The sequence below is a fragment of the Aquarana catesbeiana genome, linkage group LG11 (assembly GCF_042186555.1).
Source record: "Aquarana catesbeiana isolate 2022-GZ linkage group LG11, ASM4218655v1, whole genome shotgun sequence".
Classification (NCBI taxonomy): Eukaryota; Metazoa; Chordata; class Amphibia; order Anura; family Ranidae; genus Aquarana; species Aquarana catesbeiana.
The window spans coordinates 150,873-174,857 of record NC_133334.1 but is presented as its reverse complement, the minus strand read 5'-3'; the positions used below and the strand labels follow the sequence as shown (position 1 = coordinate 174,857).

At 51.8% G+C, this 23,985-nt stretch overlaps 1 protein-coding gene across 1 annotated transcript in view; it reads right to left on the bottom strand.

Moving 5' to 3' along the window:
• Positions 1-23,985, bottom strand: part of OTOG (otogelin) — a 310,396-nt gene that overhangs the window by 210,599 nt on the left and 75,812 nt on the right. The window contains exons 17-22 of the mRNA XM_073605993.1: positions 23,484-23,696; positions 9,325-9,490; positions 5,500-5,574; positions 3,962-4,005; positions 3,670-3,823; positions 279-386 (exon numbers count right to left, since the gene is read on the bottom strand). Coding sequence (XP_073462094.1) covers positions 279-386; positions 3,670-3,823; positions 3,962-4,005; positions 5,500-5,574; positions 9,325-9,490; positions 23,484-23,696 — 760 coding nt within the window. The remainder of the gene's footprint in view (positions 1-278; positions 387-3,669; positions 3,824-3,961; positions 4,006-5,499; positions 5,575-9,324; positions 9,491-23,483; positions 23,697-23,985) is intronic.

Genomic DNA, 23,985 nt, shown 5'->3' with positions numbered 1-23,985 from the left:
GGGGCAGTAGCCAATAGCTTTCATCTCTTTATTTATTCTGAGCATGCGTGGCACTTTGTGCGTTGGATTTGTGTACACACGATCGGAAATTCCGATTTTGTTGTCGGAAAATTTTATATCCTGCTCTCAAACTTTGTGTGTCGGAAAATCCGATGGAAAATGTGTGACGGAGCCCACACACGGTCGGAATTTCCGACAACAAGGTCCTATCACACATTTTCCGTCGGAAAATCCGACCGTGTGTACAGGGCATTAGTGTAAACTCAGACAGAACCTACCAGGTGTGACAGGAGGAACTGACCACCTCTCCCGGGAAATATTCCTTGGCCTTCCAGGAACAGGGACAGGCATCTGGAGGAAAACACTCATTGCCGTGCTTTACCAGCCTGAAAAGAGAAGACAGACCATCGATCACACTTCACCTCCTAGGTGTGGCCACACATCTGATCACCCGGTGGCCCCGGCACCACCCACATCTGATCACCCGGCGGTCCTGGCACCACCCACATCTGATCACCCGGCGGTCCTGGCACCACCCACATCTGATCACCCGGCGGCCCCGGCACCACCCACATCTGATCACCCGGCGGCCCCGGCACCACCCACATCTGATCACCAGAGGGCCCCGGAACCACCCACATCTGATCACCTGAGGGCCCCCAGCACCACCCACATCTGATCACCCTACGGGAGGAGAAATTCCCCTTTTCATACAGCTGATATCGGACAATGATAATTAGTGATCCCTTTCAGATTGTAGCAATGACAATATATGGAGACTCCGAATATACTAATGGGGGGTCACCATATTATTACATGGAGACTCCGATAATACTAATGGGGGTGTCATCATATTATTACACGAAGACTCCGAATATACTAATGGGGGGAGAGGAGGAGATGGACAGACAGAGAGAGAAGATGAAGGTGCAATGACCTTTGCTGAGGAGGAAAGATCGCTTCCTCCACCCTGGCCAACTGTTAGGAAGGGAGGATGAACACCTCCTCTCCCTTCTCCCCCCCTGGATCTTATTCTGCTGCTGGGAAGTGACCATCTCCTTCTCACCCTGGGCCTCTGGAACCGCCGCAGGTGTGGGGCAGAGGTCTTGGACCCTCTGTCCAGTTGTCAGCGCTTCAGCTGCAGAAGTTTCTGGTAACTCCACAGATGCTGCCTGCAGAAAATCCCATGTCTGTCAGTATTGTGGGAGAAAGGCCGACTGCCTCTTCTCTCAGGAATGCTGAAGCTGCTGTTGGTGCTGGACAGAGGTTAGCAGAGCTCTGCCCTGTGGTCAGCACTTCAGCTTTGGGGACGGCAATCTCCGGAGTCTCCACTGCTGATTCTCTGGCATGTTGCTGAATGTGTTCTAGCAGTTTCCTGTATGCCCTTTCCAGATGCTGTTCCTTCCTTAGCAAATGGTCCAGATCAGGTTTAAGCACTGAGACCCCTGCAAGACCGAGCATAGCCTCTCTGTATTCTCGCAGGTCCTCGTGGGTAGGTTCCCCTTCATCGCCAAACACAAAACAATCTGTAAGGCTCTCCCACAGCAATCCAGGGCCGCCAAAGTCCTATCCCTCCAGAGAGCATTCTGTTGTCTCCCCTAAATATTCCTGCTCTGCGTGCCATTGCAGAGCCCGATATTGATCATCCAGCTCTATCTCCTGCTGGACCAGCCTGTCCAACTCAGTCACCCATTGCTCCTGGGGCCGCTCTCCCAGGAATCCCATCGGTAACTCCCATTGGTCACTGGCCCGTTGCTCTGGGGTTGGAAAGCACTTGCCTTGTTGCATACCAGCAACCTGGAGGGCTCTAATCCAGAGTCCTACCCGAATCTTCTGCCCGAGCTCCAGGTATTCATCCTCAGACACAGTCCTGGTGTATGTTGAAAGAATGATCCGCAGCAGCCCCGAAAACTCTGATGCCAGGTCCATATCTCCACTGGGGTGACTGAAGTCTGCTATCCTGATCTTGGATCCAGGTGGAGGTTTGGACGCGTTCACATCCAGGAAGCACAATCCCACCGCTGCCAACCAGTTGTGATGACCCCTTGTCCTCAACAGGACTATGTCCGTCATAAATGGTTCCTCTGTCCAGAACCAGCACTATCCAAGACCCTTTAGCTCACCCAGTCACCAGACCAGGACTGAACTCCATCAAAGGCTTTGTATCGGAGCTGAGCTCCTACCACATCTACAGAGGAGGAGAAGCACTCCCATCATCGTCCCGGGACCGCACTGCCGAAACCAAGAAGGGGATTCTGGGACATTGGAGGGGTAGGTAACACTGATGGAAAGATACCGATTTTCCCTCTCATTGATACTCCTCTGAACCCTGTCACTGTGTGTTACTATCTGATCCATCCCCCCTCGATGGACTTCTATTAGTAATGAGCTGTCTGCTCTATCGTCCTCTATACACACAATGTGAACAGACGACACAATCACCCGTCCCTTACAGTCTGGGCTTCCTGGGCTCTATATGTGGTGAATTTTTACCTCATTTATAACAACGTTGTTATGTGTGGTGGAGGTTTTCAGATGACATTTCTTGTCCTCTATATGTCCAATAAATTATACTTATTTTTGATAGCATACTGTCTGGGGTCACTTTATTCCAACTACTGGGCGTCTGTATTAATACACATACGGTGAAGACCGGTCACTGAGGGGTTAATACACATACGGTGAAGACCGGTCACTGAGGGGTTAATACACATACAGTGAAGACCGGTCACTGAGGGGTTAATACACATACGGTGAAGACCAGTCACTGAGGGGTTAATACACATACGGTGAAGATCGGTCACTGAGGGGTTAATACACATACGGTGAAGACCGGTCACTGAGGGGTTAATACACATACGGTGAAGACCGGTCACTGAGGGGTTAATACACATACGGTGAAGATCGGTCACTGAGGGGTTAATACACATACGGTGAAGACCGGTCACTGAGGGGTTAATACACATACGGTGAAGACCGGTCACTGAGGGGTTAATACACATACAGTGAAGACCGGTCACTGAGGGGTTAATACACATACGGTGAAGACCGGTCACTGAGGGGTTAATACACATACGGTGAAGATCGGTCACTGAGGGGGTTAATACACATACGGTGAAGACCGGTCACTGAGGGGTTAGTACACATACGGTGAAGACCGGTCACTGAGGGGTTAATACACATACGGTGAAGACCGGTCACTGAGGGGTTAATACACATACGGTGAAGATCGGTCACTGAGGGGTTAATACACATACGGTGAAGACCGGTCACTGAGGGGTTAATACACATACGGTGAAGACCGGTCACTGAGGGGTTAATACACATACGGTGAAGACCGGTCACTGAGGGGTTAATACACATACGGTGAAGACCGGTCACTGAGGGGTTAATACACATACGGTGAAGACCGGTCACTGAGGGGTTAATACACATACGGTGAAGACCGGTCACTGAGGGGTTAATACACATACGGTGAAGATCGGTCACTTAGGAGTTAAAGTAGATGTCAGAACTCTCCTGATGGGAGGTCAGACTCTGGAGCCAGCAGAATTCACTTTACCATTAGCAGCCCCCCCGGTACTTTGTTGCCCCCCGAAACTTGGTTGCCCCCCCGGTCTAGCTGGGGGACTTACCTGCACAGGTAATATCAGGTATGTCCATACTCACCCTCTGGGGCAAACGCAGCCTGACACGCAAGGCAGATGGGTGGAAGTGGTAACATTCAGAAGGTGGTTCTCGCAGGTTCGCTCTCTGCTCAGCTCCGGGTCCAACGCCCTCTGGCTGCAGTTATAATATATCAGACCCGCCGCACACTCCTCACCTGCAACACACAACAAGGGGAGGGTCAGGGTCTCATGGAGGCGGGGCCACTGTAGGGGTGTGACATCATCACCTCCACTATGACGCAATCCTACTTCACCGCAACATGGAGATCACAATGTAACAAATCATCACTCACCTGAGTCCCGACTCTCACAGCTCATCACCCCATCTTCACAACGACTGCAAGAGAGAGGAGGAAGTGTCACCCCGAGAACATGATCCCCCTACATACTACGACCATCACCCTGAGAAAATGACCCCCAACACTGGAACCATCACCCCGAGAACATGACCTCCCCCAACACTGCGACCATCACCCGAGAACATGACCCCCCTACACAGCGACCATCACCCCAAGAACATGACCTCCTACAACACTGCGACCGTCACCCCGAGAACATGACCCCCCCAACACTGGAACCATCACTCCGAGAACATGACCCCCAACACTGGAATCATCACCCCGAGAACATGACCTCCCCCAACACTGCGACCATCACCCGAGAACATGATCCCCCTACACTGCGACCATCACCCCGAAAACATGACCCCCCTACACAGTGACTATCACCCCGAGAACATGACCTCCCCTAACACTGCGACTGTCTCCCCGAGAACATGACCCCCCCAACACTGGAACCATCACTCCGAGAACATGGTCTCCCCCAACACTGCGACCGTCACACTGAGAACATGACCCCCCCAACACTGTGACCATCCCCCAAGAACATGACCCCCCAACACTGCAACCGTCACCCCGAGAACAAGACCCCCAACACTGCGACCATCACCTTGAGAACAAGACCCCCAACACTGTGACCATCACCCCGAGAACAAGACCCCCAACACTGTGACCATCACCCAAGAACATGACCCCCCAACACTGCAACCGTCACCCCGAGAACCAGACCCCCAACACTGCGACCATCACCCCGAGAACATGACCCTCCAACACTGCGACCATCACCCCGAGAACATGACCCTCCAACACTAGAACCGTCACCCCGAGAACATGACCTCCAACACTGCGACCATCACCCCGAGAGCATGACCCCCCAACACTATGACCGTCACCCGAGAACATGACCCCCCCCAACACTGCAACCCTCACCCCGAGAACATGACCCCCCAACACTGGGACCATCACCCAAGAACATGACCCCCCCCAACACTGGGACCATCACCCAAGAACATGACCCCCCTACACTGCGACCATCACCCCGAGAACATGACCCTCCAACACTAGAACCGTCACCCCGAGAACATGACCTCCAACACTGCGACCATCACCCCGAGAGCATGACCCCCCAACACTATGACCGTCACCCGAGAACATGACCCCCCCCAACACTGCAACCCTCACCCCGAGAACATGACCCCCCCAACACTGGGACCATCACCCAAGAACATGACCTCCCCCAACACTGCAACCCTCACCCCGAGAACATGACCCCCCCAACACTGGGACCATCACCCAAGAACATGACCCCCCCAACACTGCAACCATCACCCTGAGAACATGACCCTCACAGAATTGTGAGTGACAGTTGTAGAGTTGGGTGTAGCAGATGAACAATGGCGGTTATCAGGTATATAGAGAGGGAGGGGCGTACGTGTTTATTAGGAGGATTGGACGATCGTTACCTCTGATTACATTATTGATCTCCATCTTACCATCTTCCCAGAGAAGTGATGATATTCTCCCCCGGCTGGTAATGCACCCCCCCGATGTAACATGGACACAGACTCCTGCAACACAGAGGGGGACATACTGACACCCCAATACTGATACCCCAATACTGACAGCGACATACACCCCAATACTGACAGCCATACACACCCCAATACTGACACCCCAATACTGACAGTGACATACACCCCAATACTGACAGTCATACACACCCCAATACTGACACCCCAATACTGACAGTGACATACACCCCAATACTGACAGTCATACACACCCCAATACTGACACCCCAATACTGACAGTGACATACACCCCAATACTGACAGTCATATAAACCCCAATACTGACACCCCAATACTGACAGTGACATACACCCCAATACTGACAGTCATATAAACCCCAATACTGACAGTGACATACACCCCAATACTGACAGCCATATGCACCCCAATACTGACAGTGACATACACCCCAATACTGACACCCCAATACTGACAGTGACATGCACCCCAATACTGACAGTCATATAAACCCCAATACTGACAGTGACATACACCCCAATACTGACAGCCATACACACCCCAATACTGACACCCCAATACTGACAGTGACATACACCCCAATACTGACACCCCAATACTGACAGTGACATACACCCCAATACTGACAGCCATACACACCCCAATACTGACACCCCAATACTGACAGTGACATACACCCCAATACTGACACCCCAATACTGACAGTGACATACACCCCAATACTGACAGCCATACACACCCCAATACTGACAGCGACATACACCCCAATACTGACAGCCATACACACCCCAATACTGACACCCCAATACTGACAGTGACATACACCCCAATACTGACAGTCATACACACCCCAATACTGACACCCCAATACTGACAGTGACATACACCCCAATACTGACACCCCAATACTGACAGTGACATACACCCCAATACTGACAGTCATATAAACCCCAATACTGACAGTGACATACACCCCAATACTGACAGTGACATACACCCCAATACTGACAGTCATATAAACCCCAATACTGACAGTGACATACACCCCAATACTGACAGTGACATACACCCCAATACTGACAGTCATACACACCCCAATACTGACACCCCAATACTGACAGTGACATACACCCCAATACTGACAGCCATACACACCCCAATACTGACACCCCAATACTGACAGTGACATACACCCCAATACTGACAGTGACACACAGTATGTGACAAAAGTAAGTACACCCCTCAGTGACATTTGTGTAAATCTTTTCTTCTATCTTTTCATGTGACAACACTGAAGAAATGACACTTGTCTACAATGTAAAGTAGTGAGTGTACAGCTTGTATAACAGTGTAAATTTACTGTCCCCTCAAAATAACTCAACACACAGCCATTAATGTCTAAACCGCTGGCAACAAAAGTCAGTACACCCCTAAGTGAAAATCTCCAAATTGGGCCCAATTAGCCATTTTCCCTCCCCGGTGTCATGTGACTCGTTAGTGTTACAAGGTCTCAGGTGTGAATGGGGAGCAGGTGTGTTAAATTTGGTGTTATCGCTCTCACTCTCTCATACTGGTCACTGGAAGTACAACATGGCACCTCATGGCAAAGAACTCTCTGAGGATCTGAAAAGAAGAATTGTTGCTCTACATAAAGATGGTCTAGGCTATAAGAAGATTGCCAAGACCCTGAAACTGATCTGCAGCACGGTGGCCAAGACCATACAGCGGTATAACAGGACAGGTTCCCCTCAGAACAGGCCTCGCCATGGTCCACCAAAGAAGTTGAGGTCACGTGCTCAGCGTCATATCCAGAGGTTGTCTTTGGGAAATAGACGTATGAGTGCTGCCAGCATTGCTGCAGAGGTTGTAGGGGTGGGGGGTCAGCCTGTCAGTGCTCAGACCATACGCCGCACACTGCATCAAATTGGTCTGCATGGCTGTCGTCCCAGAAGGAAGCCTCTTCTAAAGATGATGTACAAGAAAAAACACAAACAATTTGCTGAAGACAAGCAGACTAAGGACATGGATTACTGGAACCATGTCCTGTGGTCTGATGAGACCAAGATAAACGTATTTGGTTCAGATGGTGACAAGCGTGTGTGGGGGCAACCAGGTGAGGAGGACAAAGACAAGTGTGTCTTGTCTACAGTCAGGCATGGTGGTGGGAGTGTCATGGTCTGGGGGTACATGAGTGGTGCCGGCACTGGGGGGCTACAGATCATTGAGGGAACCATGAATGCCAACATGTACTGTGATATACTGAAGCAGAACATGATCCCCTCCCTTCAGAGACTGGACCGCAGGGCAGTATTCCAACATGATAACCACCCCAAACACACCTCCAAGACCACCACTGCCTTGCTAAAGAAGCTGAGGGTAAAGGTGATGGACTGGCCAAGCATGTCTCCAGACCTAAACTCTATTGATCATCTGTGGGACATCCTCAAACGGAAGGTGGAGGAGCACAAGGTCTCTAACATCCACCAGCTCTGTGATGTCATCATGGAGGAGGGGAAGAGGACTCCAGTGACAACCTGTGAAGCTCTGGTGACCTCCATGTCCAAGAGGGTTAAGGCAGTGCTGGAAAATAATGGTGGCCACACAAAATATTGACACTTTGGGCCCAATTTGGAGATTATCACTTAGGGGTGTACTGACTTTTGTGAGATAATGTGTGTTTGAGCTTTGGGGTGCACGTGCCTATGAGTGTCCCCATCTTCTGATGGCTCCTTCCAGCAGCATAATGCACCATGTCACAAAGCTCCAATCATCTCACCACTGGACAATGAGGTCCCTGTACTCCAATGTCCTCCACACTCACCACATCTCATCCAATAAAGCACCTTTGGGATGTGGTGGAACGGGAGATTGGCATCATGGATGTGCAGCCAACAAATCTGCAGCAACTGTGTGATGTTATCAGGTCACTATGGAGGAGAATCTCTGAGGAATGTTTCCAAATCCTTGTTGTATCTATGCCACTAAGAATGAAGGCCAAAGGGGGTCCAAAGTGCTACTAGCAAGGAGGACCTAATAAAGGGGGTCCAATCCACTACTAGCAAGGGGGACCTAATAAAGGGGGTCCAACCCGCTACTAGCAAGGGGGACCTAATAAAGGGGGTCCAATCCGCTACTAGCAAGGAGGACCTAATAAAGGGGGTCCAACCCACTACTAGCAAGGGGGACCTAATAAAGGGGGTCCAATCCGCTACTAGCAAGGAGGACCTAATAAAGGGGGTCCAATCCGCTACTAGCAAGGAGGACCTAATAAAGGGGGTCCAATCCGCTAATAGCAAGGAGGACCTAATAAAGGGGGTCCAACCCGCTACTAGCAAGGGGGACCTAATAAAGGGGGTCCAACCCGCTACTAGCAAGGAGGACCTAATAAAGGGGTCCAACCCGCTACTAGCAAGGGGGACCTAATAAAGGGGGTCCAACCCGCTACTAGCAAGGAGGACCTAATAAAGGGGGTCCAACCCGCTACTAGCAAGGAGGACCTAATAAAGGGGGTCCAATCCGCTACTAGCAAGGGGGACCTAATAAAGGGGGTCCAACCCGCTACTAGCAAGGAGGACCTAATAAAGTGTCTGGTGAGGGTACATTCCAATTATCTGCCGAAAATATCACCATTAGGATGATAGACATTCACTCTCTGACAATACAACACTCATCAGTGTCCATTCTTATACCGAACCCCAACATACAGCTATAGGGTCCCCTCTGTGACCCCCAACATACAGTTTTAGGGTCCCCACACACAGGACTTACCTCTCCACACATGTCTCCAGCTCGGTGTTGAGGAAGGTTCCCTCCGGACAGGCGCAGCCCTCAGAACATCCTTCATCACAGGACTCCGGAGAGGAGAGCGACTGGCAGGTCTGAGCACAAAGATCGACACACGTCCCATAAATCATCGAATGTTCACACCCCAAACCTGGAGAAGAGTCATCAGCTGTCAGGATATGCTGGGGGGTCTCCATCATTTCTCACTCAGCCCCCCCAGATGGATCTCCATCATTTCTCACTCAGCCCCATCAGATGGATCTCCATCATTTCTCACTCAGACCCCCCAGATGGATCTCCATCATTTCTCACTCAGCCCCCCCCAGATGGATCTCCATCATTTCTCACTCAGACCCCCCCAGATGGATCTCCATCATTTCTCACTCAGCCCCCCCAGATGGATCTCCATCATTTCTCACTCAGACCCCCCAGATGGATCTCCATCATTTCTCACTCAGCCCCCCCCAGATGGATCTCCATCATTTCTCACTCAGACCCCCCCAGATGGATCTCCATCATTTCTCACTCAGACCCCCCAGATGGATCTCCATCATTTCTCACTCAGACCCCCCAGATGGATCTCCATCATTTCTCACTCAGACCCCCCCAGATGGATCTCCATCATTTCTCACTCAGACCCCCCCAGATGGATCTCCGTCATTTCTCACTCAGACCACCTCAGATGGATCTCCATCATTTCTCACTCAGACCCCCCAGATGGATCTCTATCATTTCTCACTCAGATCCCCCCAGATGTATCTCCATCATTTCTCACTCAGACCCCCCAGATGGATCTCCATCATTTCTCACTCAGACCCCCCCAGATGGATCTCCGTCATTTCTCACTCAGACCCCCCCAGATGGATCTCCATCATTTCTCACTCAGACCCCCCAGATGGATCTCCATCATTTCTCACTCAGACCCCCCAGATGGATCTCCATCATTTCTCACTCAGACCCCCCCAGATGGATCTCCATCATTTCTCACTCAGACCCCCCAGATGGATCTCCGTCATTTCTCACTCAGACCCCCCAGATGGATCTCCATCATTTCTCACTCAGATCCCCCCAGATGGATCTCCGTCATTTCTCACTCAGATCCCCCCAGATGGATCTCCGTCATTTCTCACTCAGACCCCCCAGATGGATCTCCATCATTTCTCACTCTGACCCCCCCAGATGGATCTCTATCATTTCTCACTCAGACCCCCCAGATGGATCTCCGTCATTTCTCGCTCAGACCCTCCCAGATGGATCTCCGTCATTTCTCACCCAGATCCCCCCAGATGGATCTCCGTCATTTCTCACTCAGACCCCCCCAGATGGATCTCCATCATTTCTCACTCTGACCCCCCCAGATGGATCTCCATCATTTCTCACTCAGACCCCCCCAGATGGATCTCCATCATTTCTCACTCAGACCCCCCCAGATGGATCTCCATCATTTCTCACCCAGATCCCCCCAGATGGATCTCCGTCATTTCTCACTCAGACCCCCCCAGATGGATCTCCATCATTTCTCATTCAGACCCCCCAGATGGATCTCCGTCATTTCTCACTCAGACCCCCCCAGATGGATCTCCATCATTTCTCACTCAGACCCCCCAGATGGATCTCCATCATTTCTCACCGACCCCCCAGATGGATCTCCGTCATTTCTCACTAAGACCCCCCCAGATGGATCTTCATCATTTCTCACTCAGACCCCCCAGATGGATCTCCATCATTTCTCACTCAGACCCCCCAGATGGATCTCCATCATTTCTCACTCAGACCCCCCAGATGGATCTCCATCATTTCTCACTCAGCCCCCCCAGATGGATCTCCATCATTTCTCACTCAGACCCCCCCAGATGGATCTCCATCATTTCTCACTCAGACCACCTCAGATGGATCTCCGTCATTTCTCACACAGACCCCCCCAGATGGATCTCCGTCATTTCTCACTCAGACCCCCCCAGATGGATCTCCGTCATTTCTCACTCAGACCCCCCAGATGGATCTCCATCATTTCTCACTCAGACCCCCCAGATGGATCTCCATCATTTCTCACTCAGACCCCCCAGATGGATCTCCATCATTTCTCACTCAGACCCCCCAGATGGATCTCCATCATTTCTCACTCAGACCCCCCCCAGATGGATCTCCATCATTTCTCACTCAGACCCCCCCAGATGGATCTCCATCATTTCTCACTCAGACCCCCCAGATGGATCTCCGTCATTTCTCACTCAGATCCCCCCCCCCCAGGATGGATCTCCATCATTTCTCACTCAGACCCCCCCAGATGGATCTCCATCATTTCTCACTCAGATCCCCCAGATGGATCTCCATCATTTCTCACTCAGATCCCCCCAGATGGATCTCCATCATTTCTCACTCAGACCCCCCCAGATGGATCTCCATCATTTCTCACTCAGACCCCCCAGATGGATCTCCATCATTTCTCACTCAGACCCCCCAGATGGATCTCCATCATTTCTCACTCAGACCCCCCAGATGGATCTCCATCATTTCTCACTCAGATCCCTCCAGATGGATCTCCATCATTTCTCACTCAGATCCCCCAGATGGATCTCCATCATTTCTCACTCAGACCCCCCCAGATGGATCTCCATCATTTCTCACTCAGACCCCCCAGATGGATCCCCATCATTTCTCACTCAGACCCCCCAGATGGATCTCCATCATTTCTCACTCAGACACCCCCGGATGGATCTCCATCATTTCTCACTCAGACCCCCCCAGATGGATCTCCATCATTTCTCACTCAGACCCCCCAGATGGATCTCCGTCATTTCTCACTCAGACCCCCCAGATGGATCTCCGTCATTTCTCACTCAGACCCCCCCAGATGGATCTCCATCATTTCTCACTCAGACCCCCCAGATGGATCTCCATCATTTCTCACCGACCCCCCAGATGGATCTCCGTCATTTCTCACTAAGACCCCCCCAGATGGATCTTCATCATTTCTCACTCAGACCCCCCAGATGGATCCCCATCATTTCTCACTCAGACCCCCCAGATGGATCTCCATCATTTCTCACTCAGACCCCCCAGATGGATCTCCGTCATTTCTCACTCAGACCCCCCCAGATGGATCTCCATCATTTCTCACTCAGACCCCCCAGATGGATCTCCATCATTTCTCACCGACCCCCCAGATGGATCTCCGTCATTTCTCACTAAGACCCCCCCAGATGGATCTTCATCATTTCTCACTCAGACCCCCCAGATGGATCCCCATCATTTCTCACTCAGACCCCCCAGATGGATCTCCATCATTTCTCACTCAGACCCCCCAGATGGATCCCCATCATTTCTCACTCAGACCCCCCAGATGGATCTCCATCATTTCTCACTCAGACCCCCCAGATGGATCTCCATCATTTCTCACTCAGCCCCCCCAGATGGATCTCCATCATTTCTCACTCAGACCCCCCCAGATGGATCTCCATCATTTCTCACTCAGACCACCTCAGATGGATCTCCATCATTTCTCACTCAGACCCCCCCAGATGGATCTCCGTCATTTCTCACTCAGACCCCCCAGATGGATCTCCATCATTTCTCACTCAGACCCCCCAGATGGATCTCCATCATTTCTCACTCAGACCCCCCAGATGGATCTCCATCATTTCTCACTCAGACCCCCCAGATGGATCTCCATCATTTCTCACTCAGACCCCCCCCAGATGGATCTCCATCATTTCTCACTCAGACCCCCCCAGATGGATCTCCATAATTTCTCACTCAGACCCCCCAGATGGATCTCCGTCATTTCTCACTCAGATCCCCCCCCCCCAGATGGATCTCCATCATTTCTCACTCAGATCCCCCAGATGGATCTCCATCATTTCTCACTCAGACCCCCCCAGATGGATCTCCATCATTTCTCACTCAGATCCCCCAGATGGATCTCCATCATTTCTCACTCAGACCCCCCCAGATGGATCTCCATCATTTCTCACTCAGACCCCCCCAGATGGATCTCTATCATTTCTCACTCAGATCCCCCCAGATGGATCTTCATAATTTCTCACTCAGATCCCCCCAGATGGATCTCCATCATTTCTCACTCAGACCCCCCAGATGGATCTCCATCATTTCTCACTCAGACCCCCCAGATGGATCTCCATCATTTCTCACTCAGATCCCCCCAGATGGATCTCCATCATTTCTCACTCAGACCCCCCAGATGGATCTCCATCATTTCTCACTCAGATCCCCAGATGGATCTCCATCATTTCTCACTCAGACCCCCCAGATGGATCTCCATCATTTCTCACTCAGACCCCCCAGATGGATCTTCATCATTTCTCACTCAGACCCCCCCAGATGGATCTCCATCATTTCTCACTCAGACCCCCCAGATGGATCTCCATCATTTCTCACTCAGACCCCCCCAGATGGATCTCCATCATTTCTCACTCAGACCCCCCCAGATGGATCTCCATCATTTCTCACTCAGACCCCCCAGATGGATCTCCATCATTTCTCACTCAGATCCCCCCAGATGGATCTCCATCATTTCTCACTCAGACCCCCCAGATGGATCTCCGTCATTTCTCACTCAGACCCCCCAGATGGATCTCCATCATTTCTCAATCAGATCCCCCCAGATGGATCTCCATCATTTCTCACTCAGCCCCCCCCAGATGGATCTCCATCATTTCTCACTCAGACCCCCCCAGATGGATCTCCATCATTTCTCACTCAGACCCCCCCAGATGGATCTCCATCATTTCTCACTCAGACCCCCCAGATGGATCTTCGTCATTTCTCACTCAGACCCCCCCAGATGGATCTCCATCATTTCTCACTCAGACCCCCCCAGATGGATCTCCATCATTTCTCACTCAGCCTCCCCAGATGGATCTCCTTCATTTCTCACTCAGACCCCCCCAGATGGATCTCCGTCATTTCTCACTCAGATCCCCCCAGATGGATCTCCATCATTTCTCACTCAGACTCCCAGAAGGATCTCCATCATTTCTCACTCAGACCCCCCAGATGGATCTCCATCATTTCTCACTCAGACCCCCCCAGATGGATCTCCGTCATTTCTCACTCAGATCCCCCAGATGGATCTCCATCATTTCTCACTCAGACCCCCCAGATGGATCTCCGTCATTTCTCACTCAGACCCTCCCAGATGGATCTCCATCATTTCTCACTCAGACCCTCCCAGATGGATCTCCATCATTTCTCACTCAGACCCCCCAGATGGATCTCCATCATTTCTCACTCAGACCCTCCCAGATGGATCTCCATCATTTCTCACTCAGACTCCCAGATGGATCTCCATCATTTCTCGCTCAGACCCCCCAGATGGATCTCCATCATTTCTCACTCAGACTCCCCAGATGGATCTCCATCATTTCTCACTCAGACCCCCCAGATGGATCTCCATCATTTCTCACTCAGATCCCCCAGATGGATCTCCATCATTTCTCACTCAGACCCCCCCAGTTGGATCTCCATCATTTCTCACTCAGACCCCCCAGATGGATCTCCGTCATTTCTCACTCAGATCCCCCCAGATGGATCTCCGTCATTTCTCACTCAGACCCCCCCAGATGGATCTCCGTCATTTCTCACTCAGACCCCCCCAGATGGATCTCCATCATTTCTCACTCAGACCCCCCAGATGGATCTCCGTCATTTCTCACTCAGACCCCCCCAGATGGATCTCCGTCATTTCTCACTCAGACCCCCCCAGATGGATCTCCATCATTTCTCACTCAGACCCCCCAGATGGATCTCCGTCATTTCTCACTAAGACCCCCCCAGATGGATCTCCATCATTTCTCACTCAGATCCCCCCATATGGATCTCCATCATTTCTCACTCAGACCCCCCAGATGGATCTCCGTCATTTCTCACTCAGATCCCCCCAGATGGATCTTCGTCATTTCTCACTCAGACCCCCCCAGATGGATCTCCGTCATTTCTCACTCAGACCCCCCAGATGGATCTCCATCATTTCTCACTCAGACCCCCCAGATGGATCTCCATCATTTCTCACTCAGACTCCCAGATGGATCTCCATCATTTCTCGCTCAGACCCCCCAGATGGATCTCCATCATTTCTCACTCAGACTCCCCAGATGGATCTCCATCATTTCTCACTCAGACCCCCCAGATGGATCTCCATCATTTCTCACTCAGATCCCCCCAGATGGATCTCCATCATTTCTCACTCAGACCCCCCCAGATGGATCTCCATCATTTCTCACTCAGACCCCCCAGATGGATCTCCATCATTTCTCACTCAGATCCCCCCCCCCCAGATGGATCTCCATCATTTCTCACTCAGATCCCCCCCCCCCCAGATGGATCTCCATCATTTCTCACTCAGATCCCCCCCCCCAGATGGATCTCCATCATTTCTCACTCAGACCCCCCAGATGGATCTTTATCATTTCTCACTCAGACCCCCCCAGATGGATCTCCATCATTTCTCACTCAGACCCCCCAGATGGATCTCCATCATTTCTCACTCAGACCCCCCCAGATGGATCTCCATCATTTCTCACTCAGACCCCCCACATGGATCTCCATCATTTCTCACTCAGACCCCCCCAGATGGATCTCCGTCATTTCTCACTCAGACCCCCCCAGATGGATCTCCATCATTTCTCACTCAGACCCCCCAGATGGATCTCCGTCATTTCTCACTCAGACCCCCCCAGATGGATCTCCGTCATTTCTCACTCAGACCCCCCCAGATGGATCTCCATCATTTCTCAGTCAGACCCCCCAGATGGATCTCCGTCATTTCTCACTCAGACCCCCCCAGATGGATCTCCATCATTTCTCACTCAGATCCCCCCAGATGGATCTCCGTCATTTCTCACTCAGACCCCCAGATGGATCTCCATCATTTCTCACTCAGACCCCCCAGATGGATCTCCGTCATTTCTCACTCAGACCCCCCCCAGAGGGATCTCCGTCATTTCTCACTCAGACCCCCCAGATGGATCTCCATCATTTCTCACTCAGACCCCCCAGATGGATCTCCGTCATTTCTCACTCAGACCCCCCAGATGGATCTCCATCATTTCTCACTCAGATCCCCCCAGATGGATCTCCATCATTTCTCACTCAGATCCCCAGATGGATCTCCATCATTTCTCACTCAGACCCCCCAGATGGATCTCCATCATTTCTCACTCAGACCCCCCCAGATGGATCTTCATCATTTCTCACTCAGACCCCCCCAGATGGATCTCCATCATTTCTCACTCAGACCCCCCAGATGGATCTCCATCATTTCTCACTCAGACCCCCCCAGATGGATCTCCATCATTTCTCACTCAGACCCCCCCAGATGGATCTCCATCATTTCTCACTCAGACCCCCCAGATGGATCTCCATCATTTCTCACTCAGATCCCCCCAGATGGATCTCCATCATTTCTCACTCAGACCCCCCAGATGGATCTCCGTCATTTCTCACTCAGACCCCCCAGATGGATCTCCATCATTTCTCAATCAGATCCCCCCAGATGGATCTCCATCATTTCTCACTCAGCCCCCCCCAGATGGATCTCCATCATTTCTCACTCAGACCCCCCCAGATGGATCTCCATCATTTCTCACTCAGACCCCCCCAGATGGATCTCCATCATTTCTCACTCAGACCCCCCAGATGGATCTTCGTCATTTCTCACTCAGACCCCCCAGATGGATCTCCATCATTTCTCACTCAGACCCCCCCAGATGGATCTCCATCATTTCTCACTCAGCCTCCCCAGATGGATCTCCTTCATTTCTCACTCAGACCCCCCCAGATGGATCTCCGTCATTTCTCACTCAGATCCCCCCAGATGGATCTCCATCATTTCTCACTCAGACTCCCAGAAGGATCTCCATCATTTCTCACTCAGACCCCCCAGATGGATCTCCATCATTTCTCACTCAGACCCCCCCAGATGGATCTCCGTCATTTCTCACTCAGATCCCCCAGATGGATCTCCATCATTTCTCACTCAGACCCCCCAGATGGATCTCCGTCATTTCTCACTCAGACCCTCCCAGATGGATCTCCATCATTTCTCACTCAGACCCTCCCAGATGGATCTCCATCATTTCTCACTCAGACCCCCCAGATGGATCTCCATCATTTCTCACTCAGACCCTCCCAGATGGATCTCCATCATTTCTCACTCAGACTCCCAGATGGATCTCCATCATTTCTCGCTCAGACCCCCCAGATGGATCTCCATCATTTCTCACTCAGACTCCCCAGATGGATCTCCATCATTTCTCACTCAGACCCCCCAGATGGATCTCCATCATTTCTCACTCAGATCCCCCAGATGGATCTCCATCATTTCTCACTCAGACCCCCCCAGTTGGATCTCCATCATTTCTCACTCAGACCCCCCAGATGGATCTCCGTCATTCTCTCACTCAGATCCCCCCAGATGGATCTCCGTCATTTCTCACTCAGACCCCCCCAGATGGATCTCCGTCATTTCTCACTCAGACCCCCCCAGATGGATCTCCATCATTTCTCACTCAGACCCCCCAGATGGATCTCCGTCATTTCTCACTCAGACCCCCCCAGATGGATCTCCGTCATTTCTCACTCAGACCCCCCCAGATGGATCTCCATCATTTCTCACTCAGACCCCCCAGATGGATCTCCGTCATTTCTCACTAAGACCCCCCCAGATGGATCTCCATCATTTCTCACTCAGATCCCCCCATATGGATCTCCATCATTTCTCACTCAGACCCCCCAGATGGATCTCCGTCATTTCTCACTCAGATCCCCCCAGATGGATCTTCGTCATTTCTCACTCAGACCCCCCCAGATGGATCTCCGTCATTTCTCACTCAGACCCCCCCAGATGGATCTCCATCATTTCTCACTCAGACCCCCCAGATGGATCTCCATCATTTCTCACTCAGACTCCCAGATGGATCTCCATCATTTCTCGCTCAGACCCCCCAGATGGATCTCCATCATTTCTCACTCAGACTCCCCAGATGGATCTCCATCATTTCTCACTCAGACCCCCCAGATGGATCTCCATCATTTCTCACTCAGATCCCCCCAGATGGATCTCCATCATTTCTCACTCAGACCCCCCCAGATGGATCTCCATCATTTCTCACTCAGACCCCCCAGATGGATCTCCATCATTTCTCACTCAGATCCCCCCCCCCCAGATGGATCTCCATCATTTCTCACTCAGATCCCCCCCCCCCCCCCAGATGGATCTCCATCATTTCTCACTCAGATCCCCCCCCCCAGATGGATCTCCATCATTTCTCACTCAGACCCCCCAGATGGATCTTTATCATTTCTCACTCAGACCCCCCCAGATGGATCTCCATCATTTCTCACTCAGACCCCCCCAGATGGATCTCCATCATTTCTCACTCAGACCCCCCCAGATGGATCTCCATCATTTCTCACTCAGACCCCCCCACATGGATCTCCATCATTTCTCACTCAGACCCCCCCAGATGGATCTCCGTCATTTCTCACTCAGACCCCCCCAGATGGATCTCCATCATTTCTCACTCAGACCCCCCAGATGGATCTCCGTCATTTCTCACTCAGACCCCCCCAGATGGATCTCCGTCATTTCTCACTCAGACCCCCCCAGATGGATCTCCATCATTTCTCACTCAGACCCCCCAGATGGATCTCCGTCATTTCTCACTCAGACCCCCCCAGATGGATCTCCATCATTTCTCACTCAGATCCCCCCAGATGGATCTCCGTCATTTCTCACTCAGACCCCCCCAGATGGATCTCCATCATTTCTCACTCAGACCCCCCAGATGGATCTCCGTCATTTCTCACTCAGACCCCCCCAGAGGGATCTCCGTCATTTCTCACTCAGACCCCCCAGATGGATCTCCATCATTTCTCACTCAGACCCCCCAGATGGATCTCCGTCATTTCTCACTCAGACCCCCCCAGATGGATCTCCATCATTTCTCACTCAGATCCCCCCAGATGGATCTCCATAATTTCTCACTCAGATCCCCCCAGAGGGATCTCCGTCATTTCTCACTCAGACCCCCCCAGATGGATCTCCATCATTTCTCACTCAGACCCCCCCAGATGTATCTCCGTCATTTCTCACTCAGACCCCCCCAGATGGATCTCCATCATTTCTCACTCAGACCCCCCAGATGGATCTCCGTCATTTCTCACTCAGACCCCCCCAGATGGATCTCCATCATTTCTCACTCAGATCCCCCCAGATGGATCTCCGTCATTTCTCACTCAGACCCCCCCAGATGGATCTCCATCATTTCTCACTCAGACCCCCCAGATGGATCTCCGTCATTTCTCACTCAGACCCCCCCAGATGGATCTCCATCATTTCTCACTCAGACCCCCCAGATGGATCTCCATCATTTCTCACTCAGACCCCCCCAGATGGATCTCCATCATTTCTCACTCAGACCCCCCAGATGGATCTTCCATCATTTCTCACTCAGATCCGCCCAGATGGATCTCCATCATTTCTCACTCAGACCACCTCAGATGGATCTCCGTCATTTCTCACTCAGACCCCCCAGATGGATCTCCATCATTTCTCACTCAGACCCCCCCAGATGGATCTTCATCATTTCTCACTCAGATCCCCCCAGATGGATCTCCGTCATTTCTCACTCAGACCCCCCAGATGGATCTCCATCATTTCTCACTCAGACCCCCCCAGATGGATCTCCTTCATTTCTCACTCAGACCCCCCAGATGGATCTCCATCATTTCTCACTCAGACCCCCCCAGATGGATCTCCATCATTTCTCACTCAGATCCCCCCAGATGGATCTCCATCATTTCTCACTCAGATCCCCCAGATGGATCTCCATCATTTCTCACTCAGACCCCCCAGATGGATCTCCATCATTTCTCACTCAGACCCCCCAGATGGATCTCCATCATTTCTCACTCAGACCCCCCAGATGGATCTCCATCATTTCTCAATCAGATCCCCCCAGATGGATCTCCATCATTTCTCACTCAGACCCCCCCAGATGGATCTCCATCATTTCTCACTCAGACCCCCCAGATGGATCTTCGTCATTTCTCACTCAGACCCCCCCAGATGGATCTGCATCATTTCTCACTCAGACCCCCCCAGATGGATCTCCGTCATTTCTCACTCAGACCCCCCAGATGGATCTCCGTCATTTCTCACTCAGATCCCCCCAGATGGATCTTCGTCATTTCTCACTCAGACCCCCCCAGATGGATCTCCGTCATTTCTCACTCAGACCCCCCCAGATGGATCTCCATCATTTCTCACTCAGACCCCCCAGATGGATCTCCGTCATTTCTCACTCAGACCCCCCCAGATGGATCTCCATCATTTCTCACTCAGATCCCCCCAGATGGATCTCCATCATTTCTCACTCAGACCCCCCAGATGGATCTCCATCATTTCTCACTCAGACCCCCCCAGATGGATCTCCATCATTTCTCACTCAGACCCCCCAGATGGATCTCCATCATTTCTCACTCAGACTCCCAGATGGATCTCCATCATTTCTCGCTCAGACCCCCCAGATGGATCTCCATCATTTCTCACTCAGACTCCCCAGATGGATCTCCATCATTTCTCACTCAGACCCCCCAGATGGATCTCCATCATTTCTCACTCAGATCCCCCCAGATGGATCTCCATCATTTCTCACTCAGACCCCCCCAGATGGATCTCCATCATTTCTCACTCAGACCCCCCAGATGGATCTCCATCATTTCTCACTCAGATCCCCCCCCCCCCCAGATGGATCTCCATCATTTCTCACTCAGATCCCCCCCCCCCAGATGGATCTCCATCATTTCTCACTCAGACCCCCCAGATGGATCTCCATCATTTCTCACTCAGACCCCCCAGATGGATCTTTATCATTTCTCACTCAGACCCCCCCAGATGGATCTCCATCATTTCTCACTCAGACCCCCCAGATGGATCTCCATCATTTCTCACTCAGACCCCCCCAGATGGATCTCCATCATTTCTCACTCAGACCCCCCACATGGATCTCCATCATTTCTCACTCAGACCCCCCCAGATGGATCTCCGTCATTTCTCACTCAGACCCCCCAGATGGATCTCCATCATTTCTCACTCAGACCCCCCACATGGATCTCCATCATTTCTCACTCAGACCCCCCCAGATGGATCTCCATCATTTCTCACTCAGACCCCCCCAGATGGATCTCCGTCATTTCTCACTCAGACCCCCCCAGATGGATCTCCGTCATTTCTCACTCAGACCCCCCCAGATGGATCTCCATCATTTCTCACTCAGACCCCCCAGATGGATCTCCGTCATTTCTCACTCAGACCCCCCCAGATGGATCTCCATCATTTCTCACTCAGATCCCCCCAGATGGATCTCCGTCATTTCTCACTCAGACCCCCCCAGATGGATCTCCATCATTTCTCACTCAGACCCCCCAGATGGATCTCCGTCATTTCTCACTCAGACCCCCCCAGAGGGATCTCCGTCATTTCTCACTCAGACCCCCCAGATGGATCTCCATCATTTCTCACTCAGACCCCCCAGATGGATCTCCGTCATTTCTCACTCAGACCCCCCCAGATGGATCTCCATCATTTCTCACTCAGATCCCCCCAGATGGATCTCCATAATTTCTCACTCAGATCCCCCCAGAGGGATCTCCGTCATTTCTCACTCAGACCCCCCCAGATGGATCTCCATCATTTCTCACTCAGACCCCCCCAGATGTATCTCCGTCATTTCTCACTCAGACCCCCCCAGATGGATCTCCATCATTTCTCACTCAGACCCCCCAGATGGATCTCCGTCATTTCTCACTCAGACCCCCCCAGATGGATCTCCATCATTTCTCACTCAGATCCCCCCAGATGGATCTCCGTCATTTCTCACTCAGACCCCCCAGATGGATCTCCATCATTTCTCACTCAGACCCCCCCAGATGGATCTCCTTCATTTCTCACTCAGACCCCCCAGATGGATCTCCATCATTTCTCACTCAGACCCCCCCAGATGGATCTCCATCATTTCTCACTCAGACCCCCCTGGATGGATCTTCATCATTTCTCACTCAGATCCCCCCAGATGGATCTCCATCATTTCTCACTCAGACCACCTCAGATGGATCTCCGTCATTTCTCACTCAGACCCCCCCAGATGGATCTCCATCATTTCTCACTCAGACCCCCCCAGATGGATCTTCATCATTTCTCACTCAGATCCCCCCAGATGGATCTCCGTCATTTCTCACTCAGACCCCCCAGATGGATCTCCATCATTTCTCACTCAGACCCCCCCAGATGCATCTCCTTCATTTCTCACTCAGACCCCCCAGATGGATCTCCATCATTTCTCACTCAGACCCCCCCAGATGGATCTCCATCATTTCTCACTCAGATCCCCCCAGATGGATCTCCATCATTTCTCACTCAGATCCCCCAGATGGATCTCCATCATTTCTCACTCAGACCCCCCAGATGGATCTCCATCATTTCTCACTCAGACCCCCCAGATGGATCTCCATCATTTCTCACTCAGACCCCCCCAGATGGATCTCTATCATTTCTCACTCAGACCCCCCCAGATGGATCTCCATCATTTCTCACTCAGACCCCCCAGATGGATCTCCATCATTTCTCACTCAGATCCCCCCAGAGGGATCTCCATCATTTCTCACTCAGATCCCCAGATGGATCTTCATCATTTCTCACTCAGACCCCCCCAGATGGATCTCCATCATTTCTCACACAGACCCCCCCAGATGGATCCCTGTCATTTCTCACTCAGACCCCCCAGATGGATCTCCGTCATTTCTCACTCAGACCCCCCTCAGATGGATCTTCATCATTTCTCATTTAGACCCCCCCAGATGGATCTCCATCATTTCTCACTCAGACCCCCCAGATGGATCTCCATCATTTCTCACTCAGATCCCCCCAGATGGATCTCCATCATTTCTCACTCAGACCACCTCAGATGGATCTCCATCATTTCTCACTCAGACCCCCCTCAGATGGATCTCCATCATTTCTCACTCAGACCCCCCTCAGATGGATCTCCATCATTTCTCATTTAGACCCCCCCAGATGGATCTCCATCATTTCTCATTTAGACCCCCATCTCAGTCATACATACCACAGTCGGGGAAGCTGGACCTGAAGTCGATGACGATCCCATAGCTGCGGCACTGGTAGGCGTAGTGTGCTAGGGCAGAGCAGAGACATCCCTCACCACACTTACAGGTGTCCCTGCGGCACTGCTCATAGTATGACACCGGGCTCAGATACGGGTGACACCGAGCAAACACATCATGGCTGATTATGCTGCAACTTTCCGAAGCGTAGGAAGCTGTGAAGAAGACCAGGAGTGGGGTCAGGAATGATCACCATGAGGGGAGGGGCTCACCATACAGGAGGGGAGGGGCTCACCATACAGGAGGGGAGGGGCTCACTATACAGGAGGGGAGGGGCTCACCATACAGGAGGGGAGGGGCTCATCATACAGGAGGGGAGGGGCTCACCATACAGGAGGGGAGGGGCTCACCATACAGGAGGGGATGGGCTCACCATACAGGAGGGGAGGGGCTCATCTTACAGGAGGGGAGGGGCTCATCATACAGGAGGGGAGGGGCTCACCA